The sequence below is a fragment of the Rhinopithecus bieti genome, unplaced genomic scaffold (genome assembly GCF_001698545.2).
Source record: "Rhinopithecus bieti isolate Rb0 unplaced genomic scaffold, ASM169854v2 scaffold_1530, whole genome shotgun sequence".
Classification (NCBI taxonomy): Eukaryota; Metazoa; Chordata; class Mammalia; order Primates; family Cercopithecidae; genus Rhinopithecus; species Rhinopithecus bieti.
This window is the reverse complement of record NW_016803808.1, coordinates 1,553,890-1,574,126: the sequence shown is the minus strand read 5'-3', so window position 1 is coordinate 1,574,126 and position 20,237 is coordinate 1,553,890. Positions and strand designations below refer to the sequence as shown.

At 42.6% G+C, this 20,237-nt stretch overlaps 1 protein-coding gene across 1 annotated transcript in view; it reads right to left on the bottom strand.

Annotated features, from left to right (window-relative positions):
- Positions 1 to 166: 166 nt before the first annotated feature.
- Positions 167 to 20,237, bottom strand: part of CPSF3 (cleavage and polyadenylation specific factor 3) — a 52,854-nt gene continuing 32,783 nt past the window's right edge. The window contains exons 13-18 of the mRNA XM_017853226.1: positions 19,594 to 19,735; positions 18,320 to 18,414; positions 15,725 to 15,812; positions 7,499 to 7,568; positions 3,554 to 3,650; positions 167 to 352 (exon numbers count right to left, since the gene is read on the bottom strand). Coding sequence (XP_017708715.1) covers positions 251 to 352; positions 3,554 to 3,650; positions 7,499 to 7,568; positions 15,725 to 15,812; positions 18,320 to 18,414; positions 19,594 to 19,735 — 594 coding nt within the window. The 3' untranslated portion in view covers positions 167 to 250. The remainder of the gene's footprint in view (positions 353 to 3,553; positions 3,651 to 7,498; positions 7,569 to 15,724; positions 15,813 to 18,319; positions 18,415 to 19,593; positions 19,736 to 20,237) is intronic.

The window sequence follows — 20,237 nt, the reverse complement described above, 5'->3', positions numbered from 1 at the left end:
TGGTTTCGATGGGAACTGCACATATATGCCTGGAAGAAGAATCCATAAATTCTAAAATAATGGGCAGTTTATTTAGTAGTTCTAGAATAATGGACAAATTAGTTGGCAATTTAGCAATATTCAGGCTGTTGGAATAAAGGCCATTTGACATCAAAAGTAAACAGGCTCCCCCAGAGAAACGAATGCATTTTATTTTAGGTAACAGAAGCACAGTCAAGTATTTTTTAAAAGTTCATATACAGAAACAGTCTCAGTGAACTGGCGTCAGGGCCTCGTACAGTCTCTGTGCAGCCAGCTCCACCATTTCTCGGAGGGATTCATCATCTTCGCTTCCCTCTTCACATTCTACAGTCTGAAAGTGAGGCACAAACAAGACTTTGTTAGCATTAAGTCTATAATCGTTATATGGAAGATAAATGAATACTCTTAGAAAACCATCATCTCATAAAAAATTAGCCAGGTTTGGTGGCGTGTGCCTGTGGTCCCAGATACTCAAGAGGCTGAGGTGGGAGGATCACTGAGCCGGGAGGTTGAGGCTGCAGTGAGCTGTGATTGCACCACTGCACTCCAGCCTGGGCGGCACAGCCAGACCCGGTGTCAAAAAAAAGAACAATCATCTCTGTGGGCAGAGGTCACAGTGGGACTGATTACCATGAAACAGAACGGCTGCCCTACACACTTGTGGGCGTGCAGTGCTTCCTGACAGCACACGATGGTCCTAATTAGTGATGATTTGATGCAGGGGGGAAAGACTGGGGAAAAGTCTAGTAAACTACATTTACATCAAAGCCCACATTTTGATCCAGTAAATGATACTCCAGGGAAGTTCATCTATGCCACACAAATTACTTGGCAAGGAATGGATGTGGCTATCTACTCAACATTTGGTATTGAATTTGACTGAAAGTCACTAACAATCTTCTAGTTACTTTGTTTTTGTTGTTGTTGTTGTTGTTTTGAGACAGAGGCTTGCTCTGTTGCCCAGGCTGGAGTGCAGTGATGTGATCTCAGCTCACTGCAACCTCCGTCTCTCGGGTTAAAGTGATTCCCGGGTTCTCCTGCCTCAGCCTCCCACAGTGCTGGGATTACAGGCACACACCACCACGCCTGGCTAATTTTTGTATTTTTAGTAGAGATGGGGCTTCACCATGTTGTCTACGCTGGTCTCAAACTCTTGACCTCCGATGATCACCCACCTTGGCCTCCCAAAGTGTTAGGATTACAGGGATGAGCCACCATGCCTGGCCTCTAGTTTTTTTTTTTTGGAGATGGAGTCTTGCTCTATCGTCCAGGCTGGAGTGCACTAAAGTGATCTTGGCTCATTGCAACCTCTGCCTCCCTGGTTCAAGCAATTCTCCTGTCTCAGCCTCCTGAGTAGCTGGGACTACAGGCACCTGCTGCCATGCCTGGCTAATTTTTTTGTATTTTTTTAGTAGAGACGGGGTTTAACTGTGTTGCCCGGGCTGCTTTAGGATTCCTGAGCTCAGGCAATCCGCCCGCCTCAGCCTCCCAAAGTGCTAGGATTACAGGTGTGAGTCACCGCACCCGGCATTTTTTTTTTTTTTTTTGAGACAGTCTTGCACTGTTGCCCAGGCTGGAGTGCAGTGATGCGATCTTGGCTCACTGTAAGCTCCGCCTCCTGGGTTCACGCCATTCTCCTGCCTCAGCCTCCCAAGTAGCTGGGATTATAGGCGCCTGCCACCACGCCCGGCTAATTTTTTGTATTTTTAGTAGAGACAGGGTTTCGCTATGTTGGCCAGGCTTGTCTCGAGCTCCTGACCTTGTGATCTACGTGCCTGGGCCTCCCAAAGTACTGGGATTATAGGCGTAAGCCACTGTGCCTGGCCTCTAGTTACTTCTTAAAGCTCAACTACAAAACACTATATGCTGTTTAAAGAAGGTTTTTTTTTTTTTAGATGGAGTCTCACTCTGTCACCCGGGCTGGAGTGCAGTGGCCGGATCTCAGCTCACTGCAAGCTCCTTCCCCCGGGTTTACGCCATTCTCCTGCCTCAGCCTCCGGAGTAGCTGGGACTACAGGCGCCCGCCACCTCGCCCGGCTAGGTTTTTTTTGTATTTTTTAGTAGAGATGGGGTTTCACCGTGTTAGCCAGGATGGTCTCGATCTCCTGACCTTGTGATCCACCCGTCTCGGCCTCCCAAAGTGCTGGGATTACAGGCTTCAGCCACCGCACCCGGCCTAAAGAAGGTTTTTATCATACCATAAACATTTCCCATTAAAAACTAAGGAAAGAGGAAAAGACCACCTATGACCTAATGATAACTACGGTTACCATTTCAGTGTAGTAACACATATATATAATTCTATATATATATATATATAACATATGTATTAAAAACAAAAAAAGGATAATTTCTTATATGTACTATCTTGTAACTTTTTTTTTTTCACTCAACAATGTATAGTGGACAACTCTGCACATGAATAAACCTGCCTCATCTTTTGCTGGTACAAATGTATGGGGCACATGTGCAGTTTTGTTACATGTAGAGAGAGCTCAATGGTCTAGTCAGGGCTTTCTGGGCACCCATCACCTGGACAGCAAACACTGTCCCCATGACCCGCCCCAACACCCTTCTGAGTTTCCATGGTGTATCATTCCACTCTCTATGGCCATTTGTGTACATTTTTTTAGTACACTTCTCAGTGAGAAGATGGGATACCTGACTTTCTTTGCCTGGCTTATTTCACTAAAGATCTCCAATTCCATCCATATTGCTGCAAGGGACATAATTCCATTCTTTTTGATGGCTGAATAGTATTCCACTGTATACATATACCACATTTTCCTTTTCCATTCTTCTGCTTATGGACACTTAGGTTGAGGCCATATATTTGCTATTGTGAATCGTGCTGCAATTAACATATGAATGCAGGTATCTTTTTTTTTTTTTTTGAGACAGAGTCTTGCTCTGTCACCCAGGCTGAAGCGTAATGGTGTGATCTCTCAGCTCATTGCAACCTCTGCCTCCTAGTTTCAAGGGATTCTCCTGCCTCAGCCTCCTAAGTAGCTGGGAATACAGGCAGCTACCATCATGCCTGGCTAATTTTTTTTTTTTTTAAGAGACGGGGTTTCTCCATGTTGGTCAGGCTGGTCTCGAACTCCTAACCTCAGGTGATCCACCCGCCTCAGCCTCCCAAAGTGCTGGGATTACAGGTGTAAGCCACCGCACCTGGCCTCTCAAACCTTATTGTTTGGAAAATCCACTTGGATCTTGCTGGTGCAAACAGAAGAGCAGCTAGAGAGTCAACTAGATGCCAAACTAGAGAAGGTCTGAGGTGAAGTAAGCTGTATGATGCGAAAGGACAGCAATGGAGTGGCATACACGGGAATCTTGTACTATGCAGTGACCCGGAAAAACACGGAAAACTTCAAACATAATAATATAGAAAGAACAACGTGAAAAAAATGTTGGAAACACTGGAAGCAAATGCCAATATGCAAAAGTAGACTGTTGAGTGAGAGCACAGATTATTTATGCCTTCTCTTTACTTCCCAAATGTTATGAAACGTAGGAAAGAGCAGCTACATACCCGTGTCTCCAAGTTAAGGTTGGCAGTTTTCCCGTCCACTGTGACGCTAAGAATAGAGTCGTCCTTGACACTTACACAGTCTTCTCCAAATATGTCCCTTAAAATAAGCAGAAATGCAGGATTAGTGAAAAAGCCCAGCTTTACATATTTGAGGAAAAAAATAAAACTGAAGATAGGTCCTAGTTCTAAAGTAGAACACTGTATTTACTTTTTTTTTTTGAGGTGGAGTCTTGCTCTGTTGCCCAGGCTTGAGTGCAGTGGCTAGAGTCCAGCTCACTGCAACCTCCGCCTCCCAGATGCAAGTGATTCTCCTGCCTCAGCCTCCCGAGTAGCTGGGATTACAGGTGTGCACCACTGCAGTTGGCTAATTTTTGTATCTTTAGTAGAGTCAGGGTTTCACCATGTTGGCCAGGCCGGTCTTGAACTCCTAGCCTCAAGTGATCCACCTGCCTCAGCCTCCCAAAGTGTTGGGATTACAGGCATGAGCCACCATGCCCAGCCTGTATTTATTCTTGAGACAAGCTTCTTATTTGCCTTGATACAGCTTATTAAGTTTATAAAACAGGGAAAATGTACAGCTATTATTCAAGAATGATCTATTTAGCAGGCATCATGCTAGGTGGTTTATATACACTATCTTAACCTAGAATAATTTTGGTAAGGATCCTCTTTTACATGTGAAGAAAACAAGACACAGAAGTTAAGTGATTTGCTTAAAGCCTCAGAACTAGTCAACAGCTGAGCTGGCATTCAAATCCAGGTATCTAGGTTTAAACGGCTCCCAAGCCCACTAGCTGTCCACTCCTACTTTAATTAAACTCGGTACTTACTGAGCATCTTCTATGTGGCAGGTGCTGTGCTAGGAGCTGGGGATACAAAAGGCACTAAGACATTGCCTCTGTCATCGAGAGAAACAGTTTCGATCATTAATTTCAACATCGTCCCCACTGGCACAGAGGTGCTGGGAAACAGCAGTCCACCAGCAGGCTGAGTGCAGGTAAGACAGGCAGGCAGTGACTCTACAACCCACAGACCATGGTCAGCCCAGGACAGTTAAGCACTGACAACACCGTATAGTAAGCTGGGGAAGGGGGCAGTGGGAATCAACTGCTTGCATCTTCAGGCAGTTACTGTTCATCATATGTGTGAATAAAGTTAGCTGGGACCCTAGCCCAAAGGAAAAGATTATATTTTATTTATTTATTTTGACACTGAGTCTTGCTTATTGCCCAGGCTGGAGTATATGTCACGATCTTGGCCCACTGAAACCTCTGCCTCCTGGTTTAAGCAATTCTCCTCCCTCAGCCTCCTGAGTAGTTGGGATTACAAGCACCTGCCAGCACACCTGGCTCATTTTTGTATTTTTAATACTTTAGATGGGGTTTTGCCATGTTGGCCAGGCTGATCTCAAACTCCTGATCTCAAGTGATCCACCCGCCTTGGCCTCCCTAAGTGCTGGGATTGCAGGTGTGGGCCACCGCACCCAGCCAAAAAGATTATATTTTAAATACAGAAATGTATTCAAAAGGATAGGAAAAAAAGGTTTTATTTCCATGTGATCCACTGTTGGCTTGTCTAAAGAAACCAATACATTTACTCCTACCTAATCCTAAGTATTTAAACAACTGGGGAAACAGCTGCATTTTTAAGGGTATGATTGGCTTTGAAGTTTCAGGACATGGGAACCTCCCATTCCTGGGTGGAATGGAAGCTGTCTCATACTCCTGTTCCTCAGAGTTGAATAGTTCTTGTGTATTTGTGAGAGGTGAGGGAGAGGAAGGGGAGGCAGGAGGAGTGGTGTCAGGAGGACAGGGAAGAAGGCCAGAGTGAAGGTCCAGTGGAAGAGCCACAGCCTCCCACAGACTGCCCTCCCCACGCCTCCCGAGGACCAGCTGCAGCAATGGGAACTTCCACTCTGCACCCTGACTGCAGCACGTGGGAGAGCGGGGCCAGTGCAGGGTCACACAGGTTTTCTATTTCTGTAGAGCCCCTGGGAACAGAGCCACCAACAGGACTGTTGTAGTCAAGTCCCTGGTCACCAACACCCACCATCTACAATAGGGCTCTTTTTTTTTTTTTTGAGACGGAGTCTTGCTCTGCCGCCCAGGCTGGAGTGCAGTGGCCGGCTCTCAGCTCACCGCAAGCTCCGCCTCCCGGGTTCACGCCATTCTCCTGTCTCAGCCTCCCGAGTAGCTGGGACTACAGGCGCCCGCCTCGGCACCCGGCTAGTTTTTTGTATTTTTTAGTAGAGACGGGGTTTCACCGTATTAGCCAGGATGGTCTCGATCTCCTGACCTCATGATCCGCCCGTCTCGGCCTCCCAAAGTGCTGGGATTACAGGCTTGAGCCACCGCGCCCGGCCTACAATAGGGCTCTTTAACCTGGGGTCCCAGGATAGCCGGTGGGGAGGGGGTTGTCTAACCCCCTCGAAATCAAAGGTAGAACTGCATATATGTATGTCTCCTGCCCCCCGCCCCACAGCCTTACCTGACTGCCAAAGGGGCCAAGGATCTAAAAACGATTAAGATACTCAGACGTCAACAGTGGCAGAGTTAAGTCCTCTGCAAAATGAGTTGAGAGAACCAGAGGCTCCAGGGGTAGGAACCAGTAAAATCTGTGGCATTTTCAACAGCCATGGAAATCACTGTGCCTGCACTGTTAGCTGTTTTTGTATGAGAGGAATGTTCTTTAAAATCAAAGTGACAACACAGAGAATACTGTTTTGAAGATGTATGACAGCTTCTATAAGCCAAGTCATCATGTAAAGCCTATCTTTTTTCTTTTTTTAAAGCCACTAAACTGCTGCTTTAGTGGGCCGGGTGCGGTGGCTCATGCCTATAATCCCAGCACTTTGGGAGACAGAGGCAGGTGGATCACAAGGCCAGGAGTCTGTGACCAGCCTGGCCAATATGGTGAAACCCTGTCTCTACTAAAAATACAAAAATTAGCTGGGTGCGGTGTCACATGCCTGTAGTCCCAGCTGCTGGGAGGTTGAAGCAGGAAAATCGCTTGAACCTGGGAGGTGGAGGGTGCAGTAAGCCGAGATTGCGCCATTGCACTCTAGCCTGGGCAACAGAGTGAAATGAAAGTTTATGTCTACAAAAAAAAAAAAAAAAAAGGTTAGTGTAGAATTTTGGGGAAAGCAAGGAAGGGACAGAAATCATAAAAGCCTTCTAAACTAGGAGGACACCTTACTTTGTTAAAATGTCTAATGGGGTGAGGGCTCACGTCTGTAATTCCAGCATTTTGGGAAGCCAAGACAGGAGGATCCCTTGAGCCCAGGAATTTGAGACCAGCCTGGGCAACATAGGGAGACCCTGTCTCACCAAAAAAATAAAATTAAGCGGGCATGGTGGTGCCAGCCTGTGATCCCAGCTACTCGGGAGGCTGAGGCAGGTTGCCTGAGCCTGGGAATTGAGGCTGCAGTGAGCCGAGATCACGCAGCTGTATTTCAGTCTGGGCAATGGAGCAAGACTCTATCTCCCAAAAATAAAAATAACATAAAATAAAATAAAGAGAAATACTTAGTTTAAAGGTAATTCATCGCTTACAGACTATCTAAGAAGAGTCTAGAAGAACACCATTTTACAAAGAATTCACATTTTAACAATACATAAAATAATTCTTGAAGACACAGTAACATTCAGCTAAGATTTCTGTACTTGTCCTTGATAAGAATGTTTCAACCCTTGCTGACTGTGCCAGCATCCTGAAACACTGTATTACATGAAACACCAATGGCTGACCTAGCAGGCCACAGGTGAGTGCGGAGCTGGCAGGGAGCGGTTCCAACCCCTCTCCTTCCTGACAGAGAAGCAGGCCTCAGAGCAGTGCAGTGGCCTGGTCAGAGCCACACCCCAGTCCTTGTAGGAGCCAGAGCTGAATCCAGGCCTCCTTCCAGCCCACTGTCACTACCTTGTTGAGAATAATGGGTGAAAAACTTACTGAAGCATGATCTCCAACCTCTTGCTATAAACGTGCATTTCTAATTTTTTAGAAACCTTCTGTACTGCACCTGGAAAAAAAAAAAGCGACAGTTCAATTTCTAAATTCCTATTCAGAATAATTTCCAAATCAATAATCAGAATCTGGTTACTGATAAGTTAAAGTGATTAACTATGGAATCTTTAAAGTGACAAGCATGGATTTGTATTATTTGCCTGCTAAAGGAAATGGATACTTTCATCATTTAATTTCATGTTCTTTTATTTGTATTTAAAAAAAATTTTCAATTACATCTTTCACCCTTTCTCCAATATTTCATGTTCTTACTAAAGAACCACAAAATGGCACTTCATATTATTTTTAGTTTTATTTCCCACATTTCTCAAACTTTAAATTTATGACCACGGGCAATTAAAATAACTCCAGGAATTCTAGGGGCATATTCAAGCTCAGAGATCCATGAAGTCTTTTATCTAAAATGTGGTATAAATTTAGCATTCTATTAGATATAATTATTTTAATAAAAATTAATATTTAAAATGACTTGCCCATTAAATTACTCAGCTTTCCTTCCAAAACAAAGAAACCTGACAGCTTGGGAAGATGAGCCCCCCTTAATATGGAGTTTCAGACATGCTCTGACCCCTCATTCCACAGCTCAGCGCGTCACCAGTAGCAAAAGAGCGCAGAGCTCACGGTCTGGCGCTTCCCCAGAAAGTTAAACAGTGAGCATTTGACCCAGTAATTCTACTCCTCGGTATAGATCCAAGAGAAATGAAAGCATGTATCTACGGAAAAACTGACATCCAAATCCCCATGGCGGCACTATTCATAAAAGCCATAAAACAGAAACAACCAAGGTATCCCTCAACGGATGAATGGAGAAACACAATGTGTTGTGTCCACACGATGGGAAATTATTTGACTATAAAAAGGAATGACGTACCAATTTATGTGAACACGGATGAACCGTGAACACAGCATAGTGAAGGAAGCCAGTCATCAAAGGCTATATACTGTATGATTCCATTTATCTGAAACGCTGAGAACAGGCAAATCCAGGGAGGTGGGAAGTAGATCAGTGGTTGCTTTGAGTTGGGGAGAATACAGAGATTGCGGCATCACAAGTAAGGGATATGGGGTTCCTTTTTGGAGGTGTTTGTTTGTTTATTTATTTATTTAGAGACAGAGTCTTGCTCTGTTGCCCAGGTTGGACTGTAGTGGTGTGATCACAACTCACTGCAGTCTTAACCTCTGGGCTCCGGTGATCCTCTCACCTCAGCCTCCCAGGTAGCGGGGACTACATGCATGCACCACCATGCCCGGCTAATTGTGTGTGTGTGTGTGTGTGTGTGTGTGTGTGTGCAGAGACGGGGTTTTACCATGCTGCCCAAGCTGGTCTCAAACTCCTGGGTTCAAGCAATCTGCTCCCCTGGGCCTCCCAAAGTGCTGGGATTACAGGTGTGAGTCACCATGTCTGGCCTGGTGTGAGGTAAATGTTTTAAAGTTGATTGTGGTGATGGTTGTACAACCTTTAATATGCTAAAAAAATCACTGAATTCTACACTTTATATGGATGAATTGTATGTGAATTATGTATCAATAATGTTGTTACAAAAAAAGAGTAGTGCAGAATTTTAAAATCCTTCAGACAAAACACACATACACCCTATATATATGGATATTTTTACCATTTAATTTCATGTTCATATATATATATATATAAAATGAACAAAAAAGACTTCATTTTACAAAAAGGCTATCAGAATATAATGAAGAGAAGGCAACCTTGGTGGCATTTGATCTGTATTGAACAGACTAAGATAGGAAGCGAAGACCAGCTGAGCTCTTAGAAGGATGGGGGCCTTACAGCTGAAAGCTGGGCTGGTCCAAATATGAAAATCCGAAGTTTAGATAGGAAGAAGTCAGTTTGATAAATAATAAATATACATAATCAACTTCCTCTTTTATATATTTTTTATATATATACGTGTATGTGTGTGTGCGCGTGTGTGTGTATGAAATGGGGGAAAATACCAGAAATAATCTTATGGACTCACCTATCAACAGGAAAATGTAATATAAGACTGCAATTTCTTTCTTCTTTTTTTTCCTTAGAAAGAGTGTCTTGCTCTGTTGCCCAGGCTGGAGTGCGGTGGTGCTATCAGAGCTCACTGTAACCTTGAACTCCTGGGCTCAAGTGATCCTCTCATCTCAGCCTCTCAAGTAGCTAGGCTACTTGTGTGCTACCGTGCCTGGCTAAGACTCTGTCATTTCAAAGAGACTTCAAAAATTATGATTTCTTCAATGCACTTTCAATTTCTCAGCCCAAGTAATTACTTCCTCATGTAACACTATGACTTTTTAAAATAGTATATCATCTAAGTGTAGCTTTATTAACTCAATTCTGCACTCCCACATACCTATTTCAATCTACTCTATGGAAAAGACCCAAAATTGTCATTTCTCCTAAACTATTCTATAATTCAAACCATAGTTCATCTAATTCTTTTTAATCCATGAATTTCAACTGTATATACAACTAACTACTCGCCTGTAATCTCAGCACTTTGGGAGGCTGAGAAGGGAGGACTGCTTGAGCCCAGGAGTTTGAGACCAGCCTTGGCAACATAGCGAGACCCCATCTCCATTAAAAAAAAAAAAAAGCCCAGGTGCAGAAGCTCACACCTGTAATCCTAGCACTCTGGGAGGCCAAGGCGGGTAGAGCACTTGAGCTCAGGCATTTGAGACTAGCCTAGGCCACATGGCGAAACCTTGTCTCTACAAAAAATACAAAAATTAGCCAGGTATGCTGGTGCACATCTGTAGTTCCAGCTACTTGGGGGGCTGAGGTGGGAGGACCACTTGAGCCCAGGAGGTCAAGGCTGCAGTGAGCTGAGATCGCACCACTGTACTCTAGCCTGCATCAGAGTGAGACCCTGTCTCGAAAAATAAAGTAAAATAAAAATATAAAAAAACCACAAAGACAAAAAACTAACCAGGTGCTAGCCAAGAAAGCTATGTAATAGAACTTTTATACTTTAATTATTAGTTTTATTATTAATTACTAAAATAAGCACTTAATTGACATGTAAAAAGTCTCACAAAATATATTAAAAAATAAATATCTAAGGTATGAAACTATTGAAACTTTCCAAAGTTTATGTGTGTGTGTATATATGTATGTGTATATATATTTGCAAATTCCTGCATTAATATTTAGACAAACTTGTCAGACACATGAGATCATATTAAACACAGAACTATACAATCAGACACGTATGCCTGTCCTTAATAGGTCAGTGTGTCAAAACAGGACACACACATGCTGAAAACAGGTGCCCTGTAAAACAGAAGAATGTTATGGAATATAAAAACAAAATAATGTATTTTGAAAATATGTAAGATTTCCCCTTTGGTTAAGAATGGGGACACATAAATTGAGGTTGGTGGTGAGACACATACACTCACACACACACACACACACACACACCCCCGCAGACACAAATACAAGTTGTTTCCAGAATATGGACTGAAGTGTCAGGAGGCTAAGATATGAAAAGGGAGAAAAATGCCATCAAGGAAGAATGGGATTGTTTCACAGAGGTGCCCTGAGAAGAGGGCAACTGTTTCTGTAAATGGCCAGATGGCCTTCTAGGCTTTACAGACCAGAGGGTCGCTGTCGCAATGACTCAATTCTGCTGCTGTAGCAGGAAAGAGGCATCAGAGGAGATGAACCAGTGCGCACGGCTATGCTTTGGTAATACCGTACTTACCAAAGCAGGCGGGCTAGGTGTGGCTTGTGGCCCACAGTCGCTGACTCTGCTCTCAGTGTGAAAATCCCAGGTTTGGATAGGAAGAAGTCAGTTTGATAAATAATACATATACAGAATCAACTTCCTCCTGAGCAGCGTTGTCATGTGTACCAGTTCTTGCAATACTTGTCACCTTTGAAAGGAGCAAGTGCTTCTTATTAAAACTTAGCCCTGCGAGTGACAACTCGCCATGCTAATGTATCACATACATACCCCGGATCGTTATGTTCAAGTTCATCCTGTCTGTTCTCTTTCTGTCACCACTTACAGCTAATCCAACAGGAAATACTGCTGGCTTATGAAAACAACTCCAGAATCCAGCCACTTTGCCACATCCCCACGACTTCCACCCTAATCTGGGCCACTGTGTGCCACCTGGAGGACTGAAGCAGATCCCAGCTGGAGCCTCTACTTTCTTGCTTGCTCTCTTGACAGTCTACTTTCAGCAAGCACCACAGTAATTCTTTAAAAACTGTCAGATCCTAGGCCGGGCGCGGTGGCTCAAGCCTGTAATCCCAGCACTTTGGGAGGCCGAGACGGGCGGATCACAAGCTCAGGAGATCGAGACCATCCTGGCTAACATGGTGAAACCCCGTCTCTACTAAAAAATACAAAAAACTAGCCGGGTGAGTAGTCCCAGCTACTCAGGAGGCTGAGGCACGAGAGTGGCGTAAACCCGGGAGGCAGAGCTTGCAGTGAGCCGAGATTCGGCCACTGCACTCCAGCCTGGGCGACAGAGAGAGACTCTGTCTCAAAAACAAAACAAAACAAAACAAAAAAACTGTCAGATCCTGTCTCAGCCCCACTCAAAGCTCTGCAGCATTGCCTCATTTTACTCACACTGAAAGTCTGAGGTCCTTACAACAGCCAACAAGACTCTATGGGATCTGCCCAACTCCAAATCCTATCAGGAAGCCCTGGGACACACCAGAATGTCAGATCCTTGGAGGGGGCAGATCTGTTTGCTTTGTTCACTGATGTTTCGCAAGCATTTCAAGGCATGCCTGTAATCCCAGCACTTTGGGTGCTCGGTAAGTATCTGTCGAATGTTAATGAAAATATGCAGTCAAATGTTAATGAAAATATGCAAGCACTTCATCATCCGAGAGGAATATAAAACCTCATTCTCCATAAACTACAAAATGGGGAAGAACTAGGAAACACAAGACACCCAACCAGCTCAACAAACGCTCAATACACGGAACACATGGAAACAGCCCAGTTCTGACCTGTCTGCAATGAATCTCTGCTGCAATGGCCAGAGGCTAACCAAAGGAATGAATGTTTTTATTATTAGCGTAAGAGGGATCACTAATAAAATAGTGATAATTATTTTAAATTAAATTACTGCTGATCAGAGTGAAGGTATATTTCATTTTGGACTGGAGCATTAAGAGAAATAATCAAGATAAAGGCAAACCAACCTATGACAGGCCATGCATTCCCTCCTGTATGAGACACACATGAGCTCTGTGGAGATGATCTGTCACACCACAGCACCTCTTGCTCTTCAGCGCCACCGCTAGGCAGAGCCCTCATCAGAACAGCCGATGCCATCCTGACAACATCTCTGTGATCCCTCCTCTGCCAAATGGAAAACAGGCTGGCAGAGCTCAGACCCTAAACATCACCAAAGACCCTGTAGTCACACAACATCCTAACTGGCCTAAAAAAATGCCATTTTTGCAAAGAAACTTCATTTTTCAGAAAAGTATATCAATTTCTAATTAGTTGACTATTACAAAAAAGACTTCATTTTACAAAAGGGCATCAGAATATAGTGAAGAGAAAGCAACCTTGGTGGCATTTTACTTGAACTGAATAGACTAAGACAGGAAGTGAAGGCCAGCTGTGCTCTTAGAGGATGGAGGCCTTAGAGCTGAAAGCTGCGTGGCTCAAAGCCCCTGGGCGTGATTCTGCTCTCTGCACCTAACCCTCTTCCCCACGTCACTTTCCTAACTTCTGCACCACTCCTTACTCATGATCTTTTAAAAAGATCCTCCTAGGCCTGGTGTGGTGGCTCAAGCCTGTAATCCCACCACCTTGGGAAGCCAAGGCAGGCAGATCACAAGGTCAGGAGTTTGAGAACAGCCTGACCAACATGGTGAAACCCTGTCTCTACTAAAAATACAAAAATTAGCCAGGTGTGGTGGCGGACGCCTCTAATCCCAGCTACTCAGGAGACTGAGGCGGGAGAATCGCATGAACCCAGGAGGTGGAGGTTGCAGTGAGCCGAGATCGCGCCACTGTACTCCAGCCGGGGTGACAGAGCAGAGACTCCATCTCAAAATAAATAAAAATAAAATAAAAAAATAAAAAGATCCTCCTTCAGCCGGGTACAGTGGCTCACGCCTGTAATCCCATCACTTTGGGAGGCTGAGGCGGACAGATCACCTGAGGTTGGGAGTTTGAGATCAGCCTGACCAACATGGAGAAACCCCGTCTCTACTAAAAACACAAAAAATTAGCTGGGCATGGTGGCGCACGCCTGTAATTCCAGCTACCCAGGATGTGGAGGTTGCAGTGAACTGAGATTGGGCCACTGCACTCCAGACTGGGCAACAAGAGCGAAACTCTGTCTCAAACAAAAAAAAATTAAATAAATAAAAAAAAAAGATCCTCCTTCCCACCCTGCACACTTTTATTTTTACCATGTAAGATAAGTAAGAGAAAAACAATTTTTTTTTTTTTTGAGACGAAGTATCACTCTGTCACCCAGGCTGGAGTGCAGTGGCGTGATCTCTGCTCACCCTCCGCCTCCCAGGTTCAAGCAATTCTCGTGCCTATGCCTCCTAAGTAGCTGGGATTACAGGCGCCTGCCACCACCCCCGGCTAATTTTTTTTGTATATTTAGAAAAGATGGGGTTTCACCATGTTGGCCAGGCTGCTCTCAGACTCCTGACCTTAAGGGATCCACCCGCCTCAGTCTCCCAAAGTGCTAGGATTACAACGTGTGAGCCACCGTGCCCAACTGTAAGAGAAAACTGACAACTGCATTTTTTCCATCAACATTTTGTACCCCAGGATTAAGACTGTGACCCTAAGCATCATGTAAGAATCAAGGGTGCGGCATTCTTCTGTGGCTTATATAAACGCACAGCTGTCTCTTGTGTTACAGGCACATGGGAGGAGCCATTTCCCATGAGTTAATTCAACTAAAACAAGTTATCAAATGATGTCCAAATGATCATTTTTACAATTACTGAAAACAAATTCAAATATCAGTGACTCAAATGAATAACAGATTTAGATTGTCTAAGTATTTATTTGTTTATATTATAGATGCAGCGTAAGAAATGAATTATAAAGTAGTCTGCTAAACTTTTTTCTCATGAAATCAAAGAACTAACTAACTGTATTTTCAAAGAACAATAATATTCTCTCAGAGCCCAGGATCTAATGGCATGTGAAGGGTAAAGGCTGAGGCTTCCCAGGATACTTTCCGTACGGTCACTTCCCCCAGCACAGCACATAGGACTACTCCATATGCCAGAGACTCACAGCTTAAAACATGTAAAGAGGTGGGTACAGCGGCTCATGCCTGTAGTCTCAGCCACTCAGGAGGCTGAGGTGAGAGGATCATTTGAGCCCAGGCGTTTGAGGGCAGCCTGGGCAACAAAGTAAGACTTTGTCTCAAAGAAAGAAAGAAAAAAAAAAAGACATATTATGTTGCCTTAAGCATAAAATAGAATCAAACAACACAAAAATATCTTTACTGTTTTCTCTGGTTGAAAATTGTCCCAGAGGGAGATTCAATTCTATTCAACAAATTTTATTAAATATGAAGATAGTAGCATATCTTTCTAATCTAACTGGCTCAATTCATCAATATTTTGGAATTTCGGATTCAATTATTTTTAAGAGGACTGCTTCTAAAAGGATTTTATCTTAGTCTTAACTGCAGCCAGGTTTTGCAGTATGAGTGAAGAGCCAGGACAAAATAAACAAAATACTAACAATACACATTGCTGTGTATATTTTATATCTTAAAGATCACACAGAAATGATCAAGTTTGTTAGGAGTCTATTTACTGCTTTTTAGTTCACAGAAACATAAGAAAAATGAAACAATTAAAGGATAAAAATGAGTGGCCGGTGCGGTGGCTCACACTTGTAATCTCAGCACTTTGGGAGGCTGAGGCAGGTGGATCACGAGGTCAGGAGTTCAAGTCCAGCCTGGCCAACACACTGAAACCCCATTTCTACTAAAAATACAAAAATTAGCTGGGCGTGGTGGTGGGCACCTATAATCCCAGCTACTTGGGAGGCTGAGGAAGGAGAATCGCTTGAACCTGGGAGGAGGAGGTTGCAGTGAGTCGAGATCATGCCACTGCACTCCAGCCTGGGCAACAGAGCTAGACTCTGTCTCCAAAAAAAAAAAAAAAAAGGATAAAAATAAATGAACTCTTACCTTTTCTTATTTTGGGATTTGACTGAACTTCCAATATCACAGTTGTTACTGTATCTGCATACATATCATTAGAAGGGTTTGCCAGCCACTGGAAAGCAAAAGGCAGAATTAGGAAGTTACCTACCTATAGTGACCAACCACAAAAGCTACGACTACAACCCACCAAACCATGGACTCTACGTATGGAACTACTGCTTCCAGTATTTTCACTGAAATTCACTGACTCACTGTTTACTGAAATTAATACTACCATACTCCTCTCATATTCTATGAAGAACAAAACTGTACTGAGCACCTTCCTTTTGACATAATGTGTTACAGGCATTATCATTTAATTTTCATAACAAATAGCATGATTAATTTCATTTTATAAAAGAGAAAACTGACTCAAAAGTAACTTGTACAGGATAATTACTGGTACTGGGACTGCTCAAATTCCTAATGCTTATATTTAGTATAGTATATGACTACAGACAGAATGTGAAGAGGGTAATTTTTCTTTTTTTTTTTGAGATGGAATTTTGCTCCTGTTGCCCGCTGGAGTGCAGTGGCGTGATCTTGGCTCACTGCAACCTCCGCCTCCTGGGTTCAAGCGATTCTCCTGCCTCAGCCTCCCAAGTAGCTGGGATTACAGGCATGCACCACCACGCCCAGCTAATTTTATATTTTTAGTAGAGATGGGGTTTCTCCACGTTGGTCAGGCTGGTCTCGAACTCCCGAAATCAGGTGATCCGCCCACCTCGGCCTCCCAAAGTGCTGGGATTATAGGTGGGAGCCACAGCGCCTGGCCAAGGGCGTAATATTTTAAAATATTTACTTTTGCTTCTCACACTGAGCCTCAGATCCCCTGGCTTTTGTTCCTAGGGTAAACAATCTCTGACATGTTTACCCTAGGAACAAAAATATATTATCTACTATGCATGTATAAATGAATGAATGAATTATAGAGGCAGGGTCTTGCTGTGTTACCCAGGCTGGTCTTGAACTCCTGGGTTCCAGTGATCTGCCCACCTTGGCCTCCCAAGGTGCTAGGATTATAGGTGTGAGCCATCATACGCAGACTCTAATAATATTTAGTAGAATGAGCTAAATTAATGTCTCTAATAACTTTCTCCCTTTTTCTGATATTAATATTTTACATATTGTTGTATGTAACTTCATGTTTATAGATAACTACTCCTTTTCACACTTTCTTTTTTTTTCTTTTGAGACAGGGTCTCACTCTGTCACCCAGGTTGGAGTGCAGTAGCGTGATCTTGGCTCACTACAACCTTTGCTTCCCAGATGCAAGTGATTCTCCTGCCTCAGTCTCCCAAGTAGCTGGGACTTTTGGTGCCCACCACCACTTCTGGGTAATTTTTGTACTTTTAGTAGAGACGGGGTTTCACCATGTTGGCCAGGGTGGTCTCGAGCTCCTGACCTCAGGTGATTCGCCCGCCTTGGCTCCCAAAGTGCTGGGATTATAGCTGTGAGCCACTGGGCCTGGCCTGATACTTTCTTTAGTTGCTTTTAGCCTTATGAATCAAATTTAGACTTAAATCACAGGATTGTATTGGGACCAAAGCTGACAAATCTTTTTTGTTTTAAAAATAGAATGTATGTGAGGTGGGTGGATCACTTGAGGTCAGGAGTTCAAGACCATCCTGGCCAACATGGTGAAACTCCATCTCTAACTGAAAATACAAAAATTAGCTGGGCATGGTGGCATGCACCTGTAGTCCCAGCTAGTTGGGAGGCTGAGGCAGGAGAATCGTTTGAACCTGGGAGGTGGATGTTGCAGTGAGCTGAGATCACACCATGGCACTCCAGCCTGGGCGACAGAGCAAGACTCTGTCTCAAAAAAAGAAAAAACAATTAGAATGTATGAATGAAATAGTTGACCATCTACCTTGGTAATTTATATACAATTCTATCTTGGGGCATAGCAGTAGACAAGGTGCCTCCCTGGACGATTCAACGGTAGGACTCACTTTGAAAATCCTTCTTTAAACGTAACAGGTGCCAATCTATCAAAATCAACCATGCAACTCCTTTGGTATCTGTCTTCCAAACTCCACAAGCTGGAGTTTAAAATTCTAACAGGAACCACATCACTGAATTTAATCATTTCTGTCCTTTCCAGATTTGGGCCACTTTATTGTTGTTCATTTGAATCTTCAAAATTCTGCTCTTTTAATGAGTGGCACCTAAGTTTGTTATCATTTAACATGATTAAATTTTTTCCTTAAGAATTACAAAACCTTTTGATATAACTAAAGACATCCTGGAATACCATAAAATCAGGTAAGACTTATATGAAAGGACCATACTTACTACACATACTAAACACAAACCCTTAATTTATTATTAGGTTTTTTTGTGACTACATAGAAAATGCTCATCTACTTAATAATACTTAATGCTGGTCCTTAAAACATATATATATATATGTTTTATATACAGCAGGTTTTATAAGAGAGAGAGAGAGATATATATATACACTTTCCAACAATATTCTTTTTCTAATTGGGAAGAAACTAATATTCTCTACAATTGTTCATGAACTCTTTTTAAAACTTTTTTCTCTCATTGTTTAGGTAAATGATCTTTTCTTACTTCTAATACCACCATGCCTGGTTCTTGTATTACAGTAATATTTTTGAACACTTTCAGAGCAGGTTTTTCTTGAATTTCTAATTCTTCCACATCACCTGAAAGAAAGACATAACTATAAGATGTATATACTTTTCTGATCATCTTCCAGAGACCATTCATTTGTTTATAGAGACAGTTAAAGCAGCTACACAATGAAAAAGTAAGTAACTCATTTGTATAGTCAATTTTTAAACAGCAAAGTACAGCAACAGAAAGGTCTGAACATGTATTGCAAACATTCATCTATCTAGGTAGCATTTACCTCGGACAGCAAACATTTCATCAGTAGCAAACTTAAGTGGTGTTCAAACATCTATGTTTTGTATACAAGAGATTTAGCCTTCTACTAGCATCTTTTAACGTATGACATAAAATTAGTCAATTGTTGCCAACTAGTTTCGTCTACCTTCTGTCTTCATAAGCTGCAACATTCTACAGCGAAATTCTATTGTTGAAGAGACTTTTCTGGTCTTTCTAGCATCCTCTTACTCAAGGACAGTTCAGACATATTTTATTAACCTTCTATGTTATGGCAGATTATCCTAGTGCAAGGTTCCGAGGTTTTAAAAAAAGGTTCTTTCTACTGGTTTATTTTATGGTAGTACTTCATGAGTCATGAAGAGCGTGACTGATGGAAAATATATTTTGTAATATGAAGTATTCTTGCTTTATCAGAAAGTCCACACCTTTTAATTTAGTCACTGCCCCTCATGATGTTAATACACAAAATCTCGAACTCGAATGGTCTAATATGAAAACAGACTAGGTTTATTTTCTCACTGGCCTTTGGCCAGTGGTCATGAACTCTTACAAAACCTGCTGTATAGACTGGTATCGATAGAGCCAGAAAAATTATTTTCACTGATCAAAGAAAAGAAACAGATAAAATTTTAGGTATGGTCAAGTAAAACAGATTTCAAACACAAGGAACAAAGACTACTACATTTTAAGTGGGTCAAAGATAGGTATTACGGAATTAAAAAAAAATTTGAGTATATTTTCTTTTTTAATTTTTTTTTAAGTTTTTCTAATTTTTTTTCCACAGGACCATCAGGCAAGAATATGAGTGTATTTTCTAAAATTTCACATAAAGGCAATAATAATATGATCATATATATTAATAAAACTTACACAATTCTGACACAATTATCAAAATTAAGTAACATTCTTTTCTAGGTAGAAAATTATCTTTAAAAAGACAAAAAACAATGAAATGAATTTCGATACACACACACCTGTCAATTTCTGCAGCTGGTAATAGAGCAAATTAAAGGGACCAGTATATGGAATGGCTTGGGTCTGCTTCACAGTGCTCATGGCCAAGTCAGTATAATCTGAAAAGAAAATTAGAATAGACTTGAAGAAACAATACCAGTCCTACAAAACACATACCAGGAGCAAAGAAAGAAGAAATAAAAGCAAAGTAAATGTAAACATGGTTTTCAGAAAGCTAACAAGAGGCTCCTTAATTTGGTACCACCTTACATTTCCCCACCGATCTCCCTATGTCCCCACCTCTCTCCTTCAGCTAACTTCTGCTCCAGCAGTAAGAAAGCACCTCATGGCCAGGCGCGGTGCCTCATGCCTGTAATCCCAGCACTTTGGGAGGCCAAGGCAGGTGGATCACGAGGTCAGGAGTTCAAGACCAGCCTGGCCAAGACGGTGAAACCCATCTCTACTAAAAGTACAAAAATCAGCTGGGCATGGTGGCAGGTGCCTGTAATCCCAGCTACTCAGGAGGCTGAGGCAGAGAACTGCTTGAACCCGGGAGGCAGAGGTAGAAGTGAGCCGAGATCGTGCCACTGCACTCTAGCCTAGGCAACAGAGCAAGACTCTGTCTCAAAAAAAAAAAAAAAAAAAAAAAAGAAAAAAAAAAAAA